This window comes from Xenopus laevis, chromosome 1L (genome assembly GCF_017654675.1).
Source record: "Xenopus laevis strain J_2021 chromosome 1L, Xenopus_laevis_v10.1, whole genome shotgun sequence".
Classification (NCBI taxonomy): domain Eukaryota; kingdom Metazoa; phylum Chordata; class Amphibia; order Anura; family Pipidae; genus Xenopus; species Xenopus laevis.
The window spans coordinates 124,903,285-124,920,488 of NC_054371.1; the positions used below are offsets into that span (position 1 = coordinate 124,903,285).

General features: G+C 37.7%; 1 protein-coding gene across 1 annotated transcript; it reads right to left on the reverse strand.

The window, feature by feature from the left end:
• Positions 1-1,943: 1,943 nt before the first annotated feature.
• Positions 1,944-16,723, reverse strand: smim7.L (small integral membrane protein 7 L homeolog). Its single transcript, XM_018247694.2, has 5 exons — positions 16,550-16,723; positions 9,149-9,190; positions 6,666-6,718; positions 5,193-5,283; positions 1,944-3,601 (listed from the first exon to the last, which is right to left on the reverse strand). The coding sequence occupies exons 1-5, from the start codon at positions 16,573-16,575 to the stop codon at positions 3,586-3,588; spliced, it is 228 nt and encodes a 75-aa protein (XP_018103183.1). The 5' UTR covers positions 16,576-16,723; the 3' UTR covers positions 1,944-3,585.
• Between the last annotated feature and the right edge of the window lie 481 nt (positions 16,724-17,204).

Below are 17,204 nucleotides of genomic sequence, written 5' to 3' on the forward strand. Positions count from 1 at the left end.
GGAAAGTCTTTCCTGCCTAATGCTTACTGAAATTTGGTGGAGGGGGTTGAGTGCAAAAAGCAAAGTTTACAGAGCATTAGTTTTCTATGGTGGGAGTCCTTACAGAAGGTGTTTATTCTGCCTTCCCTGGTATACACGTGGGACAGTCCAACCCTGGGCACAACTGGAATATAAAAATGTGCTTTGTTAACTCATGTATTACCATGTGGTGGTTTGCATCCAATTATTAAAATAAAACATAATTTACAATGTAAAAAACAGATTTGCCTAGTCAAATATAAATGAACAAGGCTGCAAATTTGGTTCAACTGGTTGGATACAAGCAATCTTGCTGTATGTTACACCTGCATCTGACAGCTGGATTGCATGGTTCATGGGACTGTCACAGGAATACATAAGTGTTCTAAATAGAACTGATTTTGACTTCAATCCAACTGGTTGCAGCACAGTGAGTCATGAAAAATATAGATGTGTGACGTGAACTATAAGGATGTCCACACTGACTTCTTCATTTGGACCTGAAAAACGGTTACAATGAAACCTTAATTTTACATAACCTGATTTTAAGTTTCCCCTTATTTTACACAATTTTTTGTAGTCCCGCGAATATATAATGCATTTCCCTGATTTTACATTTGCCTGGATTTTACATAATTATTTTCTGGTCCCCTGAAAAAAAGTACATAAATCATAAATGTATGTTTTAAAATAGACTATTACTGAATGTCTCCTAAATTATTTTAAAAACCAATTAATCACCAAATCACAACTCATAATTACATCAATTCATATTGGAGAACTTATTGTACCTCCCCAATTCATCAAACCCAATACAAAACTAGTCAGTGAAAAAAATTCATGTAGTAGCAATATTTGTGCAAATGCAAAACATAAAATGGGGGGGGGTTCTACTGTATTACACATTTAACATTTGCAGTTTAGACTCATACATGATTTTTAATGTAATTTATAGCAAGTGTAGACATCAATGTCTCAGCTACATAATTTTGCTTTTATATTGTCACCACAAACCTGCAACGCTCAAGCTACAGCAGGAGGGGTGCAGTTTCTTGATCTGACAGATACAGTTAACTAAATCACAGTAGTGGCTTCATTATCTTTGAGCCCTATGATATCTATACCACTCATTTTAATGTGTTGTCCAACTAGTGCACACAGACCCTTATCAAGCATACAGCAGCCTCTGTAAATGGGAGCATGTCAGGTAAGATAATAGGTAACTGGAAAGGTGACATCGCATAGAATTACACACAGTCAACCATGAGGGGAATGGTTTATTTTTACTGTAGTTGGAATTTTCTTGTCCATTTCATCTCAATTCCCTTGTTGCCGTAAAGCAAACCTTTCAGAACAACATTAAAGTAAAATGAAAGCTACCACAGCAGTTTATTGCTAATGGATTTGCCACAATAGTGCGAGCTATAAGACTATATTTATTCTGCAGAATGCTTTACCATACCCTGAGTAAACTGCTCTAGAAGCTTTATCTGTTTATTTAGGATATCAGCTTGGTGTGACATAACTCCCTGCCCTTCTGGTCCCATACCTGTATTCGAAAAAAATGCAAATTGGCAAATTGTAAATACCTCAACAACCAGAAATCTTAGAAGTCAGAATGAAAGATTGGTGAGGGAAGAAAACTGAACACTCATGGACAACCAAATAGAATTTTCAATTGCAGGCAAAATAGCAATGCTAATTAAAACAAAAAAACTAAGAACAAACAAAAAGAGGTTTGGAATAGACAACATACTAAAAGTGACAGTGATCATTCCTTTTAATAGCTGAGGGAAGATGCATTTAGCATTCCATGTCATATATAGATCTTCCTGAAGGCTGAACACTCTTACTTTTTTAACTTCCAATTTGAATAAAGCAGCATTACGCAAAAAGGCAAGGTACAGTATCAATGGAAACACAAGTTTATGAAAACATTTATTAAACAGAGATAGGTAAACACATTATGCCAAAAGGTAGGCAAGGATGGCGAGGATATGCGCATCTTACGGTTCAGGTAATAAGCCTGTAAATTGGAATATTAAAGGTGCAGTATACATTTGTATACATTTGTCTTTGAATGTTAAAATACAATGTGCCTAAATACATTTTTTTGTGCTAAACTTTCATTTTATTTAATCCCACATACTTGATTTTTCGGAGCAATTTTGGAAGGAGGAGAATATAATCAAACCTCCCCCCCCCCCAATAAACCTGTATATAATGTAACCAGAGAGAAAAAGGAGGCAGTTAAGAGCCCTCTCTCTTAACCTCTCTCCCCTGATGTTGCTGGGCTAAAAAATCCAAAATCATATCAAGGAAAAAGGCAAGGAAGGAGTTCTCTCTCTTAACTTTGGGCCCCCGTTGATGCTGGACTACATGAGGTTAGAAAAAGGGTAGAGTTTGTTTATCACAAGTTTCTCTTAAATAGCGTGGGGGGGGGAAGTAAGAGTAAAAGCAAAAGCAAATCCAGAATTTGCACAAAAGCCATGAATATGCTGAGAATTTTATCCTTATAAAGTGGTGCTTAGTGATGTCATTTATGTCACATTGTGCATTATAATAAATAAAGTACCACCTGTTGCAAAACATGAGGATATTAGAAGTCACCTTGGAGTTCCATGACCTGTGTACAAACACTCGGCCTTTGGCCTTGTGCTTTTATGTGGTCATGGAACTCCTTGGTACCTTATAATATCCTTATATTTTACAATAGGGGTATTTCAATCACCATATATTTTACAACAGGATGTACATTATTCACTTTCTATTGTTTAAATTACAAATAGGCAGAGCACATTTTCCATGCAGGCTATATATACAGTATTTGGTACATATTGGACATATTGCCCCTTTAACTCCTTAGTCCTAAACACAACACCATTTGCTCAAGAATGTCTGTTGTTTTTCTCTCTCTCTCTTGGTAGAACAGATGCATTTCTCCATAACACTAGAAGAAGCTAAGTGAAAAAACAGATCATTCACCTTAAAAAAAAACATTTTGCTTACAAACCTCTTGTATTTTGTTGCCTGTCAGTTTTCAAATGCATCATAGAGCCTCATAAAACATGATGGATAACAAACAGCACCTCTTTTCATTTGTAACATTCAATAGTAAGTGCCTGTCTTGTATTTCACCAAACCCGATTTTTCCAAATATAAATTAACCAAATGTATTTTTAAATGTATATTTCTCATCTCTAGATACTTCTTATGATCAATTCATAAAGTATCTTTATGATAAGTTGCAGGCTACTAGTTGGACACTAGCTTTTTAATTAAAAGAAAATGTTTACTACATTCTTTTAGAAACCAGGCATTTTAGTTTATTCCTCAGTTAATGAACTATAATGTTAGTCCAGTCATGTTGGCATATTTGCTTGTGTGCAATTTTCATTAATTACAAACAGAAAACTGGTTCTGTATGAATGATGTATGAACTGAGATGATGCTCTGCCTCGAACGAAGGGCTTCTGAAAGAATAGGGGGGGGGGAGAAAAATTCTTCTGGTGTGTAGAGCCAGCATTTTCAATTTTCAAACAGTCAAAGATATCCGGTAAACCACATTCATGATCCAAATAATCTGCAGGCAAGTAAAAAAGCTTGCTATGGTCATAAAGCATTTCATATTAGGATATGTATGTATGCATGTATATTTTTATTTGTATAGCGCTCCTTGAGGGCAAAGCACTGTACAGCAAAACAATAAAATAGTATTGACAAACAAGGGGTTTGAGAGAGAAAGACAGAGAGAGAGACAGAGAAAGAGACAGAGAGAGTCCAATCATTCACAAACTAAAGATATTAGGTAAAATTTACTAATCAATAAAAATGCTAAAAAAAGGGGGGTATACGTCGCCATTTTCTCTCATAATGAAAACAGTTTCCATAGAATTCACTATTAACTGTAAAAATAATTTTGCATTTTGCCTGCAAAAAAAAAAAAAAGTTTGCGAAATTGGGATCTATTTATATTTAGGCACTCATCAGTCCCTGCTTCTGGACCTTGGTCCCCAGGGAAAAGTGTCCCAGTCTTCAGCTACTGGCTTAAGAATGTTCTCTCTTTTTGGCTTTCCTTCCCTATGATTCACCTGTTGGAAAACTGTGTTTTTGTTGACAGCAGTCACAATGTATGACATGCTCATTTAATAGAACTTTCTGCAAGTGTGGCCTACATAAAAATATGTGCAAAGGACTAGCTGCCCTGCACTTCAGTAGGTTTCCCCAGATTTCCCTTTAAAAATCTGATAACCTTTATTTACATGTGTGTGCACATGTAATACACACAGAGATAGAAAGCATTTTACACCTTGTAAAATGCACCTCCTTTACATTAAAGGAACAGTTCAGTGTGAAAATAAAAACTGGGTAAATAGATAGGCTGTGCAAAATAATATTTCTAATATAGTTAGTTAGCCAAAAATGTAATATATAAAGGCTGGAGGGACTGGATGTCTAATAAAACAGCCAGAATCCAACTTCCTGCTTTTCAGCTCTATAACTCTGAGTTAGTCAGCGACTTGAAGGGGGGCCACATGGTACATTTCTGTTCAGTGAGTTTGCAATTGATCCTCAGTATTCAGCTCAGATTCAAAAGCAACAGATATGACCCATGTGGCCCCCCCTCAAGTCTCTGATTGGTTACTGCCTGGTAGCCAGGGTAACCAGTCAGTGTAAACCAAGAGAGCTGAAAAGTAGTGTTCTGACTGACATGTTATACATCAAATCACTCCAGCCTTTATACATTACATTTTTGGCTAACTAACTATATTAGATACATTTTTTATTTTGCACAGCCTGACTTGCCTAGCCAGTTTTTATTTTCACACTGAACAATTCCTTTAATTGACATTGTATAGCATTTTAATACTGATAAACTTGGCCATTTCTTTCTGCAGAAAGGTAAACATTTTTAAAGGGATTTTTTTTCTTACACAGTTTAAAGATTGACAAAGCACAGTAATATGCAACAGTATTTAAGTATAAAAAAAATGCTAAGCACCTATGTGTCTGTCTTCTAATGAATAGTGTAGGGGGCCTTGGGGAAAGGAGTGAAGTATTTACTATGTGATTCAGGAGGAACATAGGAAAAAATATAAACACATACGAAAATATTTCTCAAGAGTTGATATTCCTTAATATTTTTAAATCTGTGGGATATAATTTATACTTACACAACCATACAAAACATCATGAAAATGTTCCACAGTGCTATGAAAATTCGAAAGTACCGCAGGCTGAGTAAAAATTCCCTGATGTTGTCACCTAAGAAGCAGAAAAGAGAAAGCATTTGTTTGTAAAAATAAAATCCCACACCAATGCACACAAACATTCCATACAGAATGCAACTGCATATATTTGTCATATATATTAGTACTGTGCACCAGTTTGCTAGTTGCACCTCTTTTGATGCAAATCAACCATACACACCATATACTAACTGGCACTAATTTCTGCAATTCCACGATGCAAAATATTTTCTGTGCTGTGCTTCTGAAGCAGGTCAACCTCTGTATTCATGTTTGAATACATAGGTCTTTACCATACACAAATTGTAAAATTCACAAGCGGTGCTATTTCAGCTATAAGAATGGTATGTGCAAGGTGTTATGAACGTGTCGGTGACATTGGGTCATCTACCTCGGGTGGCTAAAGACTAGATGTTTTATGCTGTACACAGAGTCATTGTTACATTTCCTGAATGATGAACTTGTAATTCAAATGGCCAGATAATAGCAGATTAGGTCAGCCAAATTGTGACCCTTATAGTTCAGATTGATGGGGGAAAAAAAAAAAAAAAGAGAGCAAATCTTGAAAAATAAGAGATACAGCTGTATACCCACTCACTTCCAGGTATGATGATGCTCTACCCATATGCTCAGGTGATGTACTAAAATCTGTGATTTTTTTTGTCTGGAAAGACCAGCTGGTCTCTCATGGGATTATAGGATGGGGTCATAACTGTCCCCATGATGGCAATATATATGCAGATAATAAAGTCAAAATTGGCCTACCTTACAGCTTGTGTCAAATTAATTCAGCAGTTAGTAAATCGTCTTGCAATCAGCCAATCAAAAGAAGCCAAGACATCAGAAGTGCTATCTAGGAGACTTACTCTTCATGTATTTGCAGGTGGACCAATTTTTACAATGATCTCATATTTATATATATATATATATATATATATATATATATATATATATATATATATATATAGATATATATATAGATATAGATATAGATATAGATATATATATATATTTTTTATTTTTTTATTTATTTATTTTATTATCTAAGACAAATAAATACATTCCCTTTGAATGGAAAAAAGAAAAACAAAGCACAAATACCATTCTTGAGCGTATTTTATCAGTCAAGACGATATGGGATATTTCAACAGTAGGATTAATCTAAGCACCTTTAAATCGCTGTCTGACTCATTGCTGGGAGCATGTGTCAGCAGAAAAAAAGACATTAAACCCTATTAGAAAGGCTGATTTGTTTCCATATGGTATTGCTATAATGCCAACACGTTGCATACACATTTCTGAGGTTGTCTTTACAAGCATGATCCCAGCTGCATAACCTCTTGTTCTCTCATTTTCTCATCTTTTTACATTAATTGGAAGTGGGAAAGTGGGGATTACCTGTAGTGGCCTCTGTCAAATCATCTCCAAAACCCTGGGATTCCTTTTTCTTCCTGTTAAGATAAATGTTTCAAGGTGCAAAAGATAAGACAAGTATCGCTAACAGGCTGTTTCCATACAGTGAACAAAGGCTGGGGCAGTAAATTGCTTCATAAAAGCTTTAAAATTGCAAAGAAAAATAATTTATTTATCATTAATGGGTTGGTTCACCTTTAAGTTAACTTTTAGTATGTTATAGATTTTTTTCTTTTTTTGTAGTTTTTGAATTATTTGCCTTCTTCTGCTGACTCTTTCCAGATTTCAAATGGGGGTCACTGACTCCATCTAAAAAAATCACTGTGAGGCTACATATTGTTATTACTACTTTTTATTACTCATCTTCCTATTAAGGCCCTCTCCTATAAAAATTTCAGTCTACTATTCAAATCAGTCCATGGTTGCTAGGGTATTTTGCAATTTTAGCAATCTGGTTGCAAGTATCCAAACTGGAGAGCTTCTGAATAAAAAATTAAATAACTAAAAAATCACAATTAATAAATGAAAGCCAATTACAAATTGTCTCAGAATATCACCCTCTACATAATACAAATAATTAAGTTAATTTAAATTTAAACAACCCCTTTAAGTAACAAGGGGAACATTATGTGTGAAACTATGTAAACATGCATTAGTATTTAAAAGGTGAAAGCACACAATATCTGAGAAATATAACTGGTGGGGTTTCAAAATGATAGGAGGGTACAGCATGTGTAGCATACTGAAGAATGAATGTACCCAACAGAAGCAAGAAGTCGTGTCACTGAAGAAAATCCCCAAGAAAAGACAAAGGTTCTCCAGGTGGGGCACTTAGGGTTAGGAGAAGAGTGGTGCAGATAAAATGTTATTTTCATGTAAGGAAACAACAAGCAGAAGAAAAGTTTCCAGCCCAGTAGCAGAACTGCTATAAAGCAGCCAGGGATGTGCACAAGGCCAAGTATAAAGACTAGCGCAGAAGAAAGAGAGGAACAGAAATGGGATGCAAAAGGAGTGTCACTCAAAAGGGGTGAAGGAAATGGAAGATGGCAAGACAGGCAAGAAAAGGAACAGATTAAGAGTGAGTGAGCTAAAAGAAAGTTGCTAAAGGGGGGAAAGTAACAGGGAAGAATGCATGGAAGAATGGAGATGTGTGAGATGTAATACATTAAAAGGACAGAAGCTTATACTAGTTATAAGATAAAATGGACTTAATGTTTGACTCAATACATATAAGTTATTAATATGACACTGAAAAGAGCATCCATGTGACCACCTGCCACTGTACATCGACGGCTCTAATCTGGAGATCGTCAAAAGCACCAAATTCCTTTGTGTCTACCTGGCGGAGAACCTCACCTGGCCCCACAACACCAGCTACTTAGCCAAGAAAGCCCAACAGCGCCTCTACTTCCTGCACAAGCTGAGGAAATCCCATCTCCCACCATCCTATACTCAAAACCGTCTACAGAGGGACTATCGAGAGCATCCTGAGCAGCTGTATCACTGTCTGGGCTGGGAACTGCACTGTCATGGAGCGTAAGACCCTAAAGAGGATAGTGAAGACAGCAGAGAAGATCATAGGTGTCTGTCTACCTTCCATCATGGACATTTACACCACTCGCTGCATCCGTAAAGCCACGAGCATTGTGGCTGATCCAACACACCCCTCACACTCACTGTTCACACTCCTGCTATCTGGAAAAAGGTACCAAAGCATTAGGGCCCTCACTACCAGACTGTGTAACAGTTTCTTCCCCCAAGCCATACGGCTCCTGAATACTCAGGGACCGGACAGATCTCTCTCACACACACTCCATCTTACTATATACCACAATGTTACACAGCCGCTGTACGCCATTGTATGGATGAATAGCCATTGGATACAGTTGTTCCCTATGAGCACTATCTGCACTTTGTCATGTTCTTTATCATGTTCTTGCTACTGTCATGTCATGCTCCAGCAGAATTTTGCGCTGAAATCTGATTTTTTTATATTCAATTTTGAAATCTGACATGGGGCTAGACATATTGTCAATTTCCCAGCTGCCCCAACTCATGTGGGCTTCAGTGCAGAATTCTGCTGGAGTAGCACTATTAACTGATGTGTTTTTAAAAAAAACATGTTTTCCGATGACAGGATCCCTTTAAAATATTACATCTGCTGAGTGTGCACTGTATTGTCATGTCCCTGCACTATGCTGTCTTGTCTTGCAGGAGTTGCATATTTTTGCACTTGCACTTTTTGTCTGTTGTCCGCACATCTATGTTGTGTTGTGTAGCACCATGGTCCTAGAGGAACGTTGTTTCGTTTCACTGTGTACTATACAAACGTGTATGGATGAAATGACAAACTCACTCTTGTTACTCTTGTTGTTTGCCCTGTACAGCCAGCTGTTAATGGAGGTAACAAGATAAAGGAGGTAACGAGATAATGTATCTTCTATGGTCATTTTAAGCCATATACTTACAGTTTGAAATTTAATACTGCACCAGCATTCACAAGCAATGTCCTGTAAACAAAGAAAGAAATGCGATTCAATAAACAAAACCTAAGGCAAATAAACAGAACAATGTTTAAAATGTATTTTTATATTCACAACATAAAGCCAACCCTAATTCTATGACACATACAAATGCCACAAAACCATAAAATAAGCAGAGTAAGAGGATGAGTATGTAGGTTAACAGTGCATGCTTATAATACATTTGACAAGTTTAACCTATTTGCAACACCACAGCCTTTCAGGAATACTGTTTGTTTTGGCTCATGACATAGGATAGCCAATGGTTTGTATGGCATTGCCAAGTACCCCCCTGCCTTCCACCCAAAACATCAAGGAACAAAACAAAGTTAGAATTATTCATAAAGGCTCAAGGAACAGTGAAAGCAGAGGTATCTTAAAACAAACAAAAATAAGCTAAAACTGCTGCCTGGTAAATTGTCTCGAGGTACAGCTTCAGGATGAAGGGAAGATACAGTCTCAAAGCTACACTGTCATGCTTACAAAATAATTCTGTCCATTAGTACCTGTACAGGTATATGCTTGGGACCTGGGGGTTTTCAGATGAGTGTATGATAAATGTATAGTAATTTTATTACCATACATTAAAGGAATTGTTCAGTGTAAAAATAAAAACTGTGTAAATAGATAGGCTGTGCAAAATAAAATAAAAATTCTAATATAGTTAGTTAGCCAAAAATGTAATGTATAAAGGCTGGAGTGATTTGATGTATAACATGTCAGTCAGAACACTACTTTTCAGCTCTCTTGGTTTACACTGACTGGTTGTCCTGGTTACCAGGCAGTAACCAATCAGAGACTTGAGGGGGGGGGCCACATGGGTCATATCTGTTGCTTTTGAATCGGAGCTGAATACTGAGGATCAATTGCAAACTCACTGAACAGAAATGTACCATGTGGCCCCCATTCAAGTCACTGACTAACTCAGAGTTATAGAGCTGAAAAGCAGGAAGTTGGATTGGATTTTATTAGACATCTGTTCACTCCAGCCTTTATATATTACATTTTTGGCTAACTAATTATATTAGAAACATTTTTTATTTTGCACAGCCTATCTATTTACACAATTTTTATTTTCACACTGAACTATTCCTTTAAGTCTGCTAAAAAAAAACCATTTAAACATTTAAAAAAACAAAATAGGATTATGTTGCCTTATTGTAGGGTTACAATTACAACACATAATACAGGTAGAGGATAAATTATCAAAAATGCTTGGGATCTGGGGTTTTCTATAATTTTAATTTGTAGCACTGTTATTAATGGTCTACTGATAAAATGTTACAACTGTATAAGTAGTCAGGGAGAGGAAAGAATGTTAAGAGACACAGGGGCAAATTTACTAAAGGGTGAAGTGAGCAACGCTGGCGAAAATTCAGAACTTCGCCGATTTACTAACGGGTGCTGGCGTAAATTCGCTAGCGAAGGACATAAGACTATAGCGATACTTCGCACGCTAACACCAGGCGAATTTTAGATTTGGCGAATGGACGTAACTACGCAAATTCACTAAGATGCGGATTTTAATGAATGTTACCTCTTGCACCAGACTTGCCTTCGCCACCAGGCAAAGTGCAAGAGTAGATAGGACTTCCTCAAAAAAACAAAGAAAAAACGCTGGCGTCTTTTACTTTTTACAGGGTGATAGGCTGAAAAAGATCGTAAATGTTTTTTTGGGTTGCCTCCCCCCCCCCCCATTTCTTAACATATGGCACCTAAAATATACAGTGGGCACATGTGTATGGCAATATTATACCTCTATTTTCTTTTATTAAGGTTCCCTGGCCTTGTGTAGTGTAATGTATTTGCTGCAACATATACGTCCATTGTACTTTAACTTCACGCCGTATGCTAATTAGGCATCTCTAACGTAACTTCAAACTGCTTATCATATTATCGCCCTGGATGCAACTTCTGATTTTCGTGAATTAGCGTTGTCCTGGCGAATCTACACCTGGCGAAGTGTTGCGATATCAGCAAAGCAGTCGCTGGCGCAATTTCGGAGGTAAGTTAATTTGCCTCACAGAGGCTGCATACATGCCATGACATTTAAAAATCTATTTAAAATCTGCAAAACATTTTAATGAATGTATCCTGTAAAGCTGCTTAGGATTATTGTCTAAATTGTTGCTAGGTATGCACGGATCTACTATTTTGTATTCGGCCGAACCTCTGAATCCTTCACGAAGGATTCGGCTGAATACCGAACCGAATCCTAATTTGCATATGCAAATTAGGGATGGGAAAACATATTTTACTTCCATGTTTTGTGACAAAAAGTCACGCGATTTCCCTCTCTGCCCCTAATTTGCATATGCAAATTATGATTCGGGTTCGGTTAGGTCGGACAGAAGGATTCGGCCGAATCCGAATCCTGCTGAAAAAAGGCTAAATCCCGAACCGAATCCTGGATTCGGTGCATCCCTAATTGTTGATATATATTGGGGGCTAAGGAACAGGAAACATTGCCACACAATACAGGTAGGCTATAGGCAAGAACCAGCCATTTTAGGTTGGCCACAACCCCCAATGAGCTATGTCTAACTAAGCCACAACCCTTGCTAAGTCTTGTAACAGATATTGTATAGTGGGGCTATGGTAGAAGATAGGAAACATGGTCAGGCCGACATTTATTTATGGAACCTAAGCACTATTAAAACTGTAAACCAGGTCTGTACCACCTTCAGTGATCCAGACAACCAGTCTAGCTTCAGAATGGAAAAAGTCAGAAATAGAAACTAATAATTAAAAAAAAAAAACACAAAATAAATAATGAAGACCAGCTGAAAAGTCTCCAGTTTGGCATTTCAGCGGCTATCTGGTTGCTAGGGCCTTACCGTAGCAGACAGGCAGTGGTTTGAATGAAAGACTGGAATATGAATAGGAGAGGGACTGAATAAAAAAAAATATAATAATAAACTTGTAAGCTCTAAGGGTAAGGCCAGACGAGGAGATTCGGGGAGGTTTTGTTGCCTGGCGACTTATCGCCACGTCTTTTGCGCGACTATCTCCCCGAACTGCCTCAGCGTTTTTTCCCCATAGGCTACAGCGCAAAATCGCCTGCGCTAATGCACACGCGGCGATGCGTTTTCAATAGTCGCCCAAAGTTGCCTCGGTGAGGCAACTATATATAAAAATTTTAAAAAAATAAAAAAAAACTGAAAATTGGCATGTGCATATGTATTCACCCCATTTGCCATGAAGCCCCTAAAAAATCCTGGTGCAACCAATTACCTTTAAAAGTCACATAATTAATGACATAAAGTCCACCTGTGTGCAATCTAAGTGTCCATGCCTCCCAACATTTTGGAAATAAAAAGTTGCCGCGTTAATTTGTTTTGACCACTCCCATATCTGTGACCACACCCCCTAATTACCAATTTCATTTTACAAAATTTGGCAGGTGAAAATTTGAACCTATTTCTGTGTTTTTTTTTTCAGTTATTACAGTTTTGCTAATGAATTGCCCTTTGAGCTGTAAGTCACAGTTTCCCCAATAGACCTGTTATCTTATATTGTTACAATTACTTATTTGCTTATCTTGGAATTGTTACAAAAGTATCTTATATTCAGCTGTGGCTGTTCTGGGCTCTCTGCCAAAAGCCAATTAAGTTAGAAACTTTGTTTCTTTTTCTGGCTGTTCAGTGCAGAGAAAAACGGCACTTTCCAGTACAAATGAGGGACTGCAGGTTGAGCTGTCAAAATAGGGACTGTCCCTCTAAAAACTGAACAGTTGGGAGGTATGAGTGTCACATGATCCGTCAGTATAAATATAATTTACCAATACCTCAGTTCAAGTGTGCAAATCATTAAAATTACTTGTGGGTGTAAACTGATTATAAATTTTATGGAGATTTTGTTTTGTTATTTTTTTTTAGGGGGGGGGAGCCTTAGCATTCTACGACTCCCTCATTTCACTGTGTCTTCGAATTTTATTTAAAATGTCAATTGGTTTTAGTTTTCTGCAATTGACCTATTTTAATTCAGTTGCTATGATTAGGACATTCTTTAACATAACGTAAATGTGACCACCCCTTTATGGTATAAAAGATCATCTGAGAAGGAGTATTGTACTAAATGTCAGAGCTGTACAACTTTTTCACAGTATGTAAAAGCCTTTATTGTGCCCAATTATAAAATGCCATACAGAGCTGTTTGTAGCCTGAAAGTGAAAATGCAATAGTAGGTAGGGCCTCACAGGGCCAGCACAGCACCAGTTGGACAAAACGGTTTTCTCTCTATCACTGTCACATGGCAGTGCAAAAGTAAGAGAGAGATAATATATATTAGCTGCTTTGATGTCCATGTGTCATTGGAGTATACAGTTATGGCTGTATTCAAATAAACTACAATTGTAGAGCAGAGGTCACAGAATTATCTGTGGGTTTGGGAGGACACCAAATTATTCCACTAAGTTAATTTATAGTACATACAACCTAAGAACAGATCAAATAAGGCACTACCCAATGCAGAAAAACAGGCTTCTCTAATATAGGATTACCCTTATGCAGCTAGAGAAGTCCTATACTATAGTCAGTTATGTAATATTTTATTGAGGCAGCAATGCTTGATTTGTTTACAAGGTATGAGTTCCCTCTTTTATTACACAAATAAAGCTTCGCATTTTTACAAGGTATGCATGCTTTCCTCTTTATATTTTATGGATCACAAGCAAAGAAACTGCCCTTGCTGTTCACATCACCAATAGGAACTTAAGAACGTAAACAGCCTGTGACTGTCAGTGCAGGATTCCATGTTACAGTTTCAAGCAGGGATTTCCCACTTTATGGCTTTTCAGCTATTACTGAAGTACAATTCTTGACAGCCTGTCACATGATGGTTGTGATCTGTAGCACAATAATTGAAGGGATGCATGCTGGAATTCATAGCAAAGAGACTTATGCATTATGTAATAACAAGTACAAAGTACCTAGTATTAGTCTAGTAACCCCATAGCAACAATGTTTTTGCTTTCAAACTGCTGACCAGTAAATGCTACCTGCAGATTATTTGTAACCCAGTTAGTAACCCAGTTAGTAACCCAGTGACATGTTGAACCTCATATTACATTCCTCTCTTAGAGTATATTATAGAGTATCTTGTATATCTTATTACAGTTTGACAGCTCTTGGCCATATAAAACAACTTCAGCGTTTTTGACATAGATATACAAAAAAAAAAAAGTCTATTTTTTTGGGCACACAAATTGGTAAACAATAGAAAAAAGTTTGTCAATTTCCTTTTAAGAACAACACACCCAACAATGCTCCAGTTACATCACATACTCTGGGTTTCCTACAACAAAACACCTCATTGCCATCAAAATGACTATTTTAAATTAGGGATGCACCGAATCCAGGATTCAGTTTGGGATTCAGCCAGGATTTGGCCTTTTTCAGCAGGATTCAGATTCGCCCGAAAACCAAATTTGCATATGCAAATTAGGGGTGGGGAAATTGTGTGACTGTCACAAAACAAGGAAGTAAAAATAATGTTTTCCCCTTTCCATGCCTAATTTGCATATGCAAATTAGGCGTGGAAAGGGGAAAACATTATTTTTACTTCCTTGTTTTGTGACAAGGGATACTGAAAAAATGAATCAGTTAATAGTGCTGAGCCAGCAGAATTCTGCACTGAAATCCATTTCTCAAAAGAGCAAACAGATTTTTTATATTCAATTTTGAAATCTGACATGGGGCTAGACATATTGTCAATTTCCCAGCTGCCCCAAGTTATGTGACTTGTGCTCTGATAAACTTCAATCACTCTTTACTTCTGTACTGCAAGTTAGAGTGATATCACCCCCCTCCCTTCCCCCCCCCCCCCAGCAGCCAAACAAAAGAACAATGGGAAGGTAACCAGATAACAGCTCCCTAACACAAGATAACAGCTGCCTGGTAGATCTAAGAACAACACTCAATAGGAAAAAGCCATGTCCCACTGAGACTCCTTCAGTTACATTTAGAAGGAAAAACAGCAGCCTGCCAGAAAGCATTTCTCTTCTTAAGTGCAGGCACAAGTCACATGACTGGGGGCAGCTGGGATATTGACAAAATGTCTAGCCCCATGTCAGATTTCAAAATTGAATATAAAAAAAATCTGTTTGGTCTTTTGAGAAATGGATTTCATTGCAGAGTAGCACTATTAACTGGTGCGCTTTGAAAAAAATATGTTTTTTGATGACAGGATCCCTTTAAATACACATAATGCAGACTTGCATCTGCAGTAGTTACTATATGTAGTTGGAATCAAAAGAACAAACTGTTGTCCCAAACTATATACAACACTAGCGCATTAAGCACAAGATATTCAAGCAAAGAAGATTTAGGTTGCATTCAAAATTAGGGACGCACCAAATCCAGGATTCAGCCTTTTTCAGCAGGATTCGCCAGAATCCTTTTGCCCGGCCAAACCGAATCTGAATTTGCATATGCAAATTAGGGGTTGGGAGGGAAATTGAGTGACTTTTTGTCACAAAACAAGGCAGTAAAAAACTTTCCCACCCTTAATTTCCATATGTAAATTAGGATTTGGGATCGGCATTCATCTGAATCTTTCGTGAAAGATTCGAGGGTTCGGTCAAATCCAAAATAGTGGATTCGGTGCATCCCAATCCAAAATGTCTCCATTTCTTACAGGAGTACTCACTGCCAAGCACCAAGCTTAACTATGCTAGAAAATTTAAGTAGTTCTATTATGGTGTTGTTGGGGAAAAATCCAGTCCACCAAGAAGGAATTTTAGTAATGTGAGGGACAAACATGGCCTGCAAACCTTTTTGCTCCACAGTGTACACCACAGATAATATTTGCAATAGGTTTTTAAATTTTTATTGTTTTTTTTTTTTGTTGCTTCTTAATTTTTTGGCAGTTTGTTCAGCAGCTCTCCAGTGTAGGAATGCATCACCTATCTGGTTGCTAGGGTTCGATTTAGCCTAGCAACCTGTCAGTGGTTTGACTGAAAGACGAATAAGACATGGCCTGAATAGAAAGAGAAGTCATAAACAGCAACAAGAGTGAGCAAGTCATTTTGACGGTAAGTGACCCCCACTTGATTGAAAAAAATAAGAAAGCAAATAAGACTATTAAAAAATGAAACCCAAACATTTGCTAGAAACAGGCCATTTAGGTGAAGTACCACTTTAATACAAGCACCACAGAACATTACTAGCACCACCGTGCCCAACTTGTCACACCTCACCGTCAGAATGTCCGAGCAAAATGCGTACGTATGACGCGCGGTTCCACAAGGCGACGTGACGTAAACAAAAAAATAGGCGCGTGCTATAGAGAATACAGATCCGTACAACCTTACTACTAACAGTCTGAGGCAAACCCAACAATTCTCACCCGAATAGAAGTAAATCTCCGATCATGATGCACTCTCCGCCACCTCATCAGCTGTTTCTGCGCTTCCGACTTCCGGTCACTGATAAGACTTGGAACCAATCAGATTCCACTAGATTAACATGTGATCAAAACATCTCCTGTTGGAATGAGCCTGGGTTGTGGAGTTTGTGTTGTTGCTGGGTAGCGGCTAGTTCCTATCCTAGGAAAGGACCTGACGTCACGGTCATGTGATCCTACCATGTGACCGCTCCACTGCGGTTACCTATTCGTGAGGGGCAAATTTAAAAATGGGAAAGTGGTAATGGGTTCTAGTGGGTGACTGCCGACTCTTGAGAGGACCTGCAACTTAATCCCTGGGTTTGCCAATTTGTAGGTTTAGTACAGGTTGCAACCTCTACCTTAGGTTTTGGGGCAGTTCATTGTGTCGCTGGATGATTGAAGGGATCACTGCCTCTGAATTTCTATGGGGTGAGGGGGGATCACAGTGAATTAATGTCAGCTAGACTCTATTCAATATATAGACACTCAAATGCAGCTACCAGATTGTTGTTGGAGCTGGGCTTTTTTTTTTACCATTACTCTCGCACAATTATGGTGCAACAATGGCAAGATAAAAATGAAAGGCAAGACATACTGACCCAGCTATAATAATATT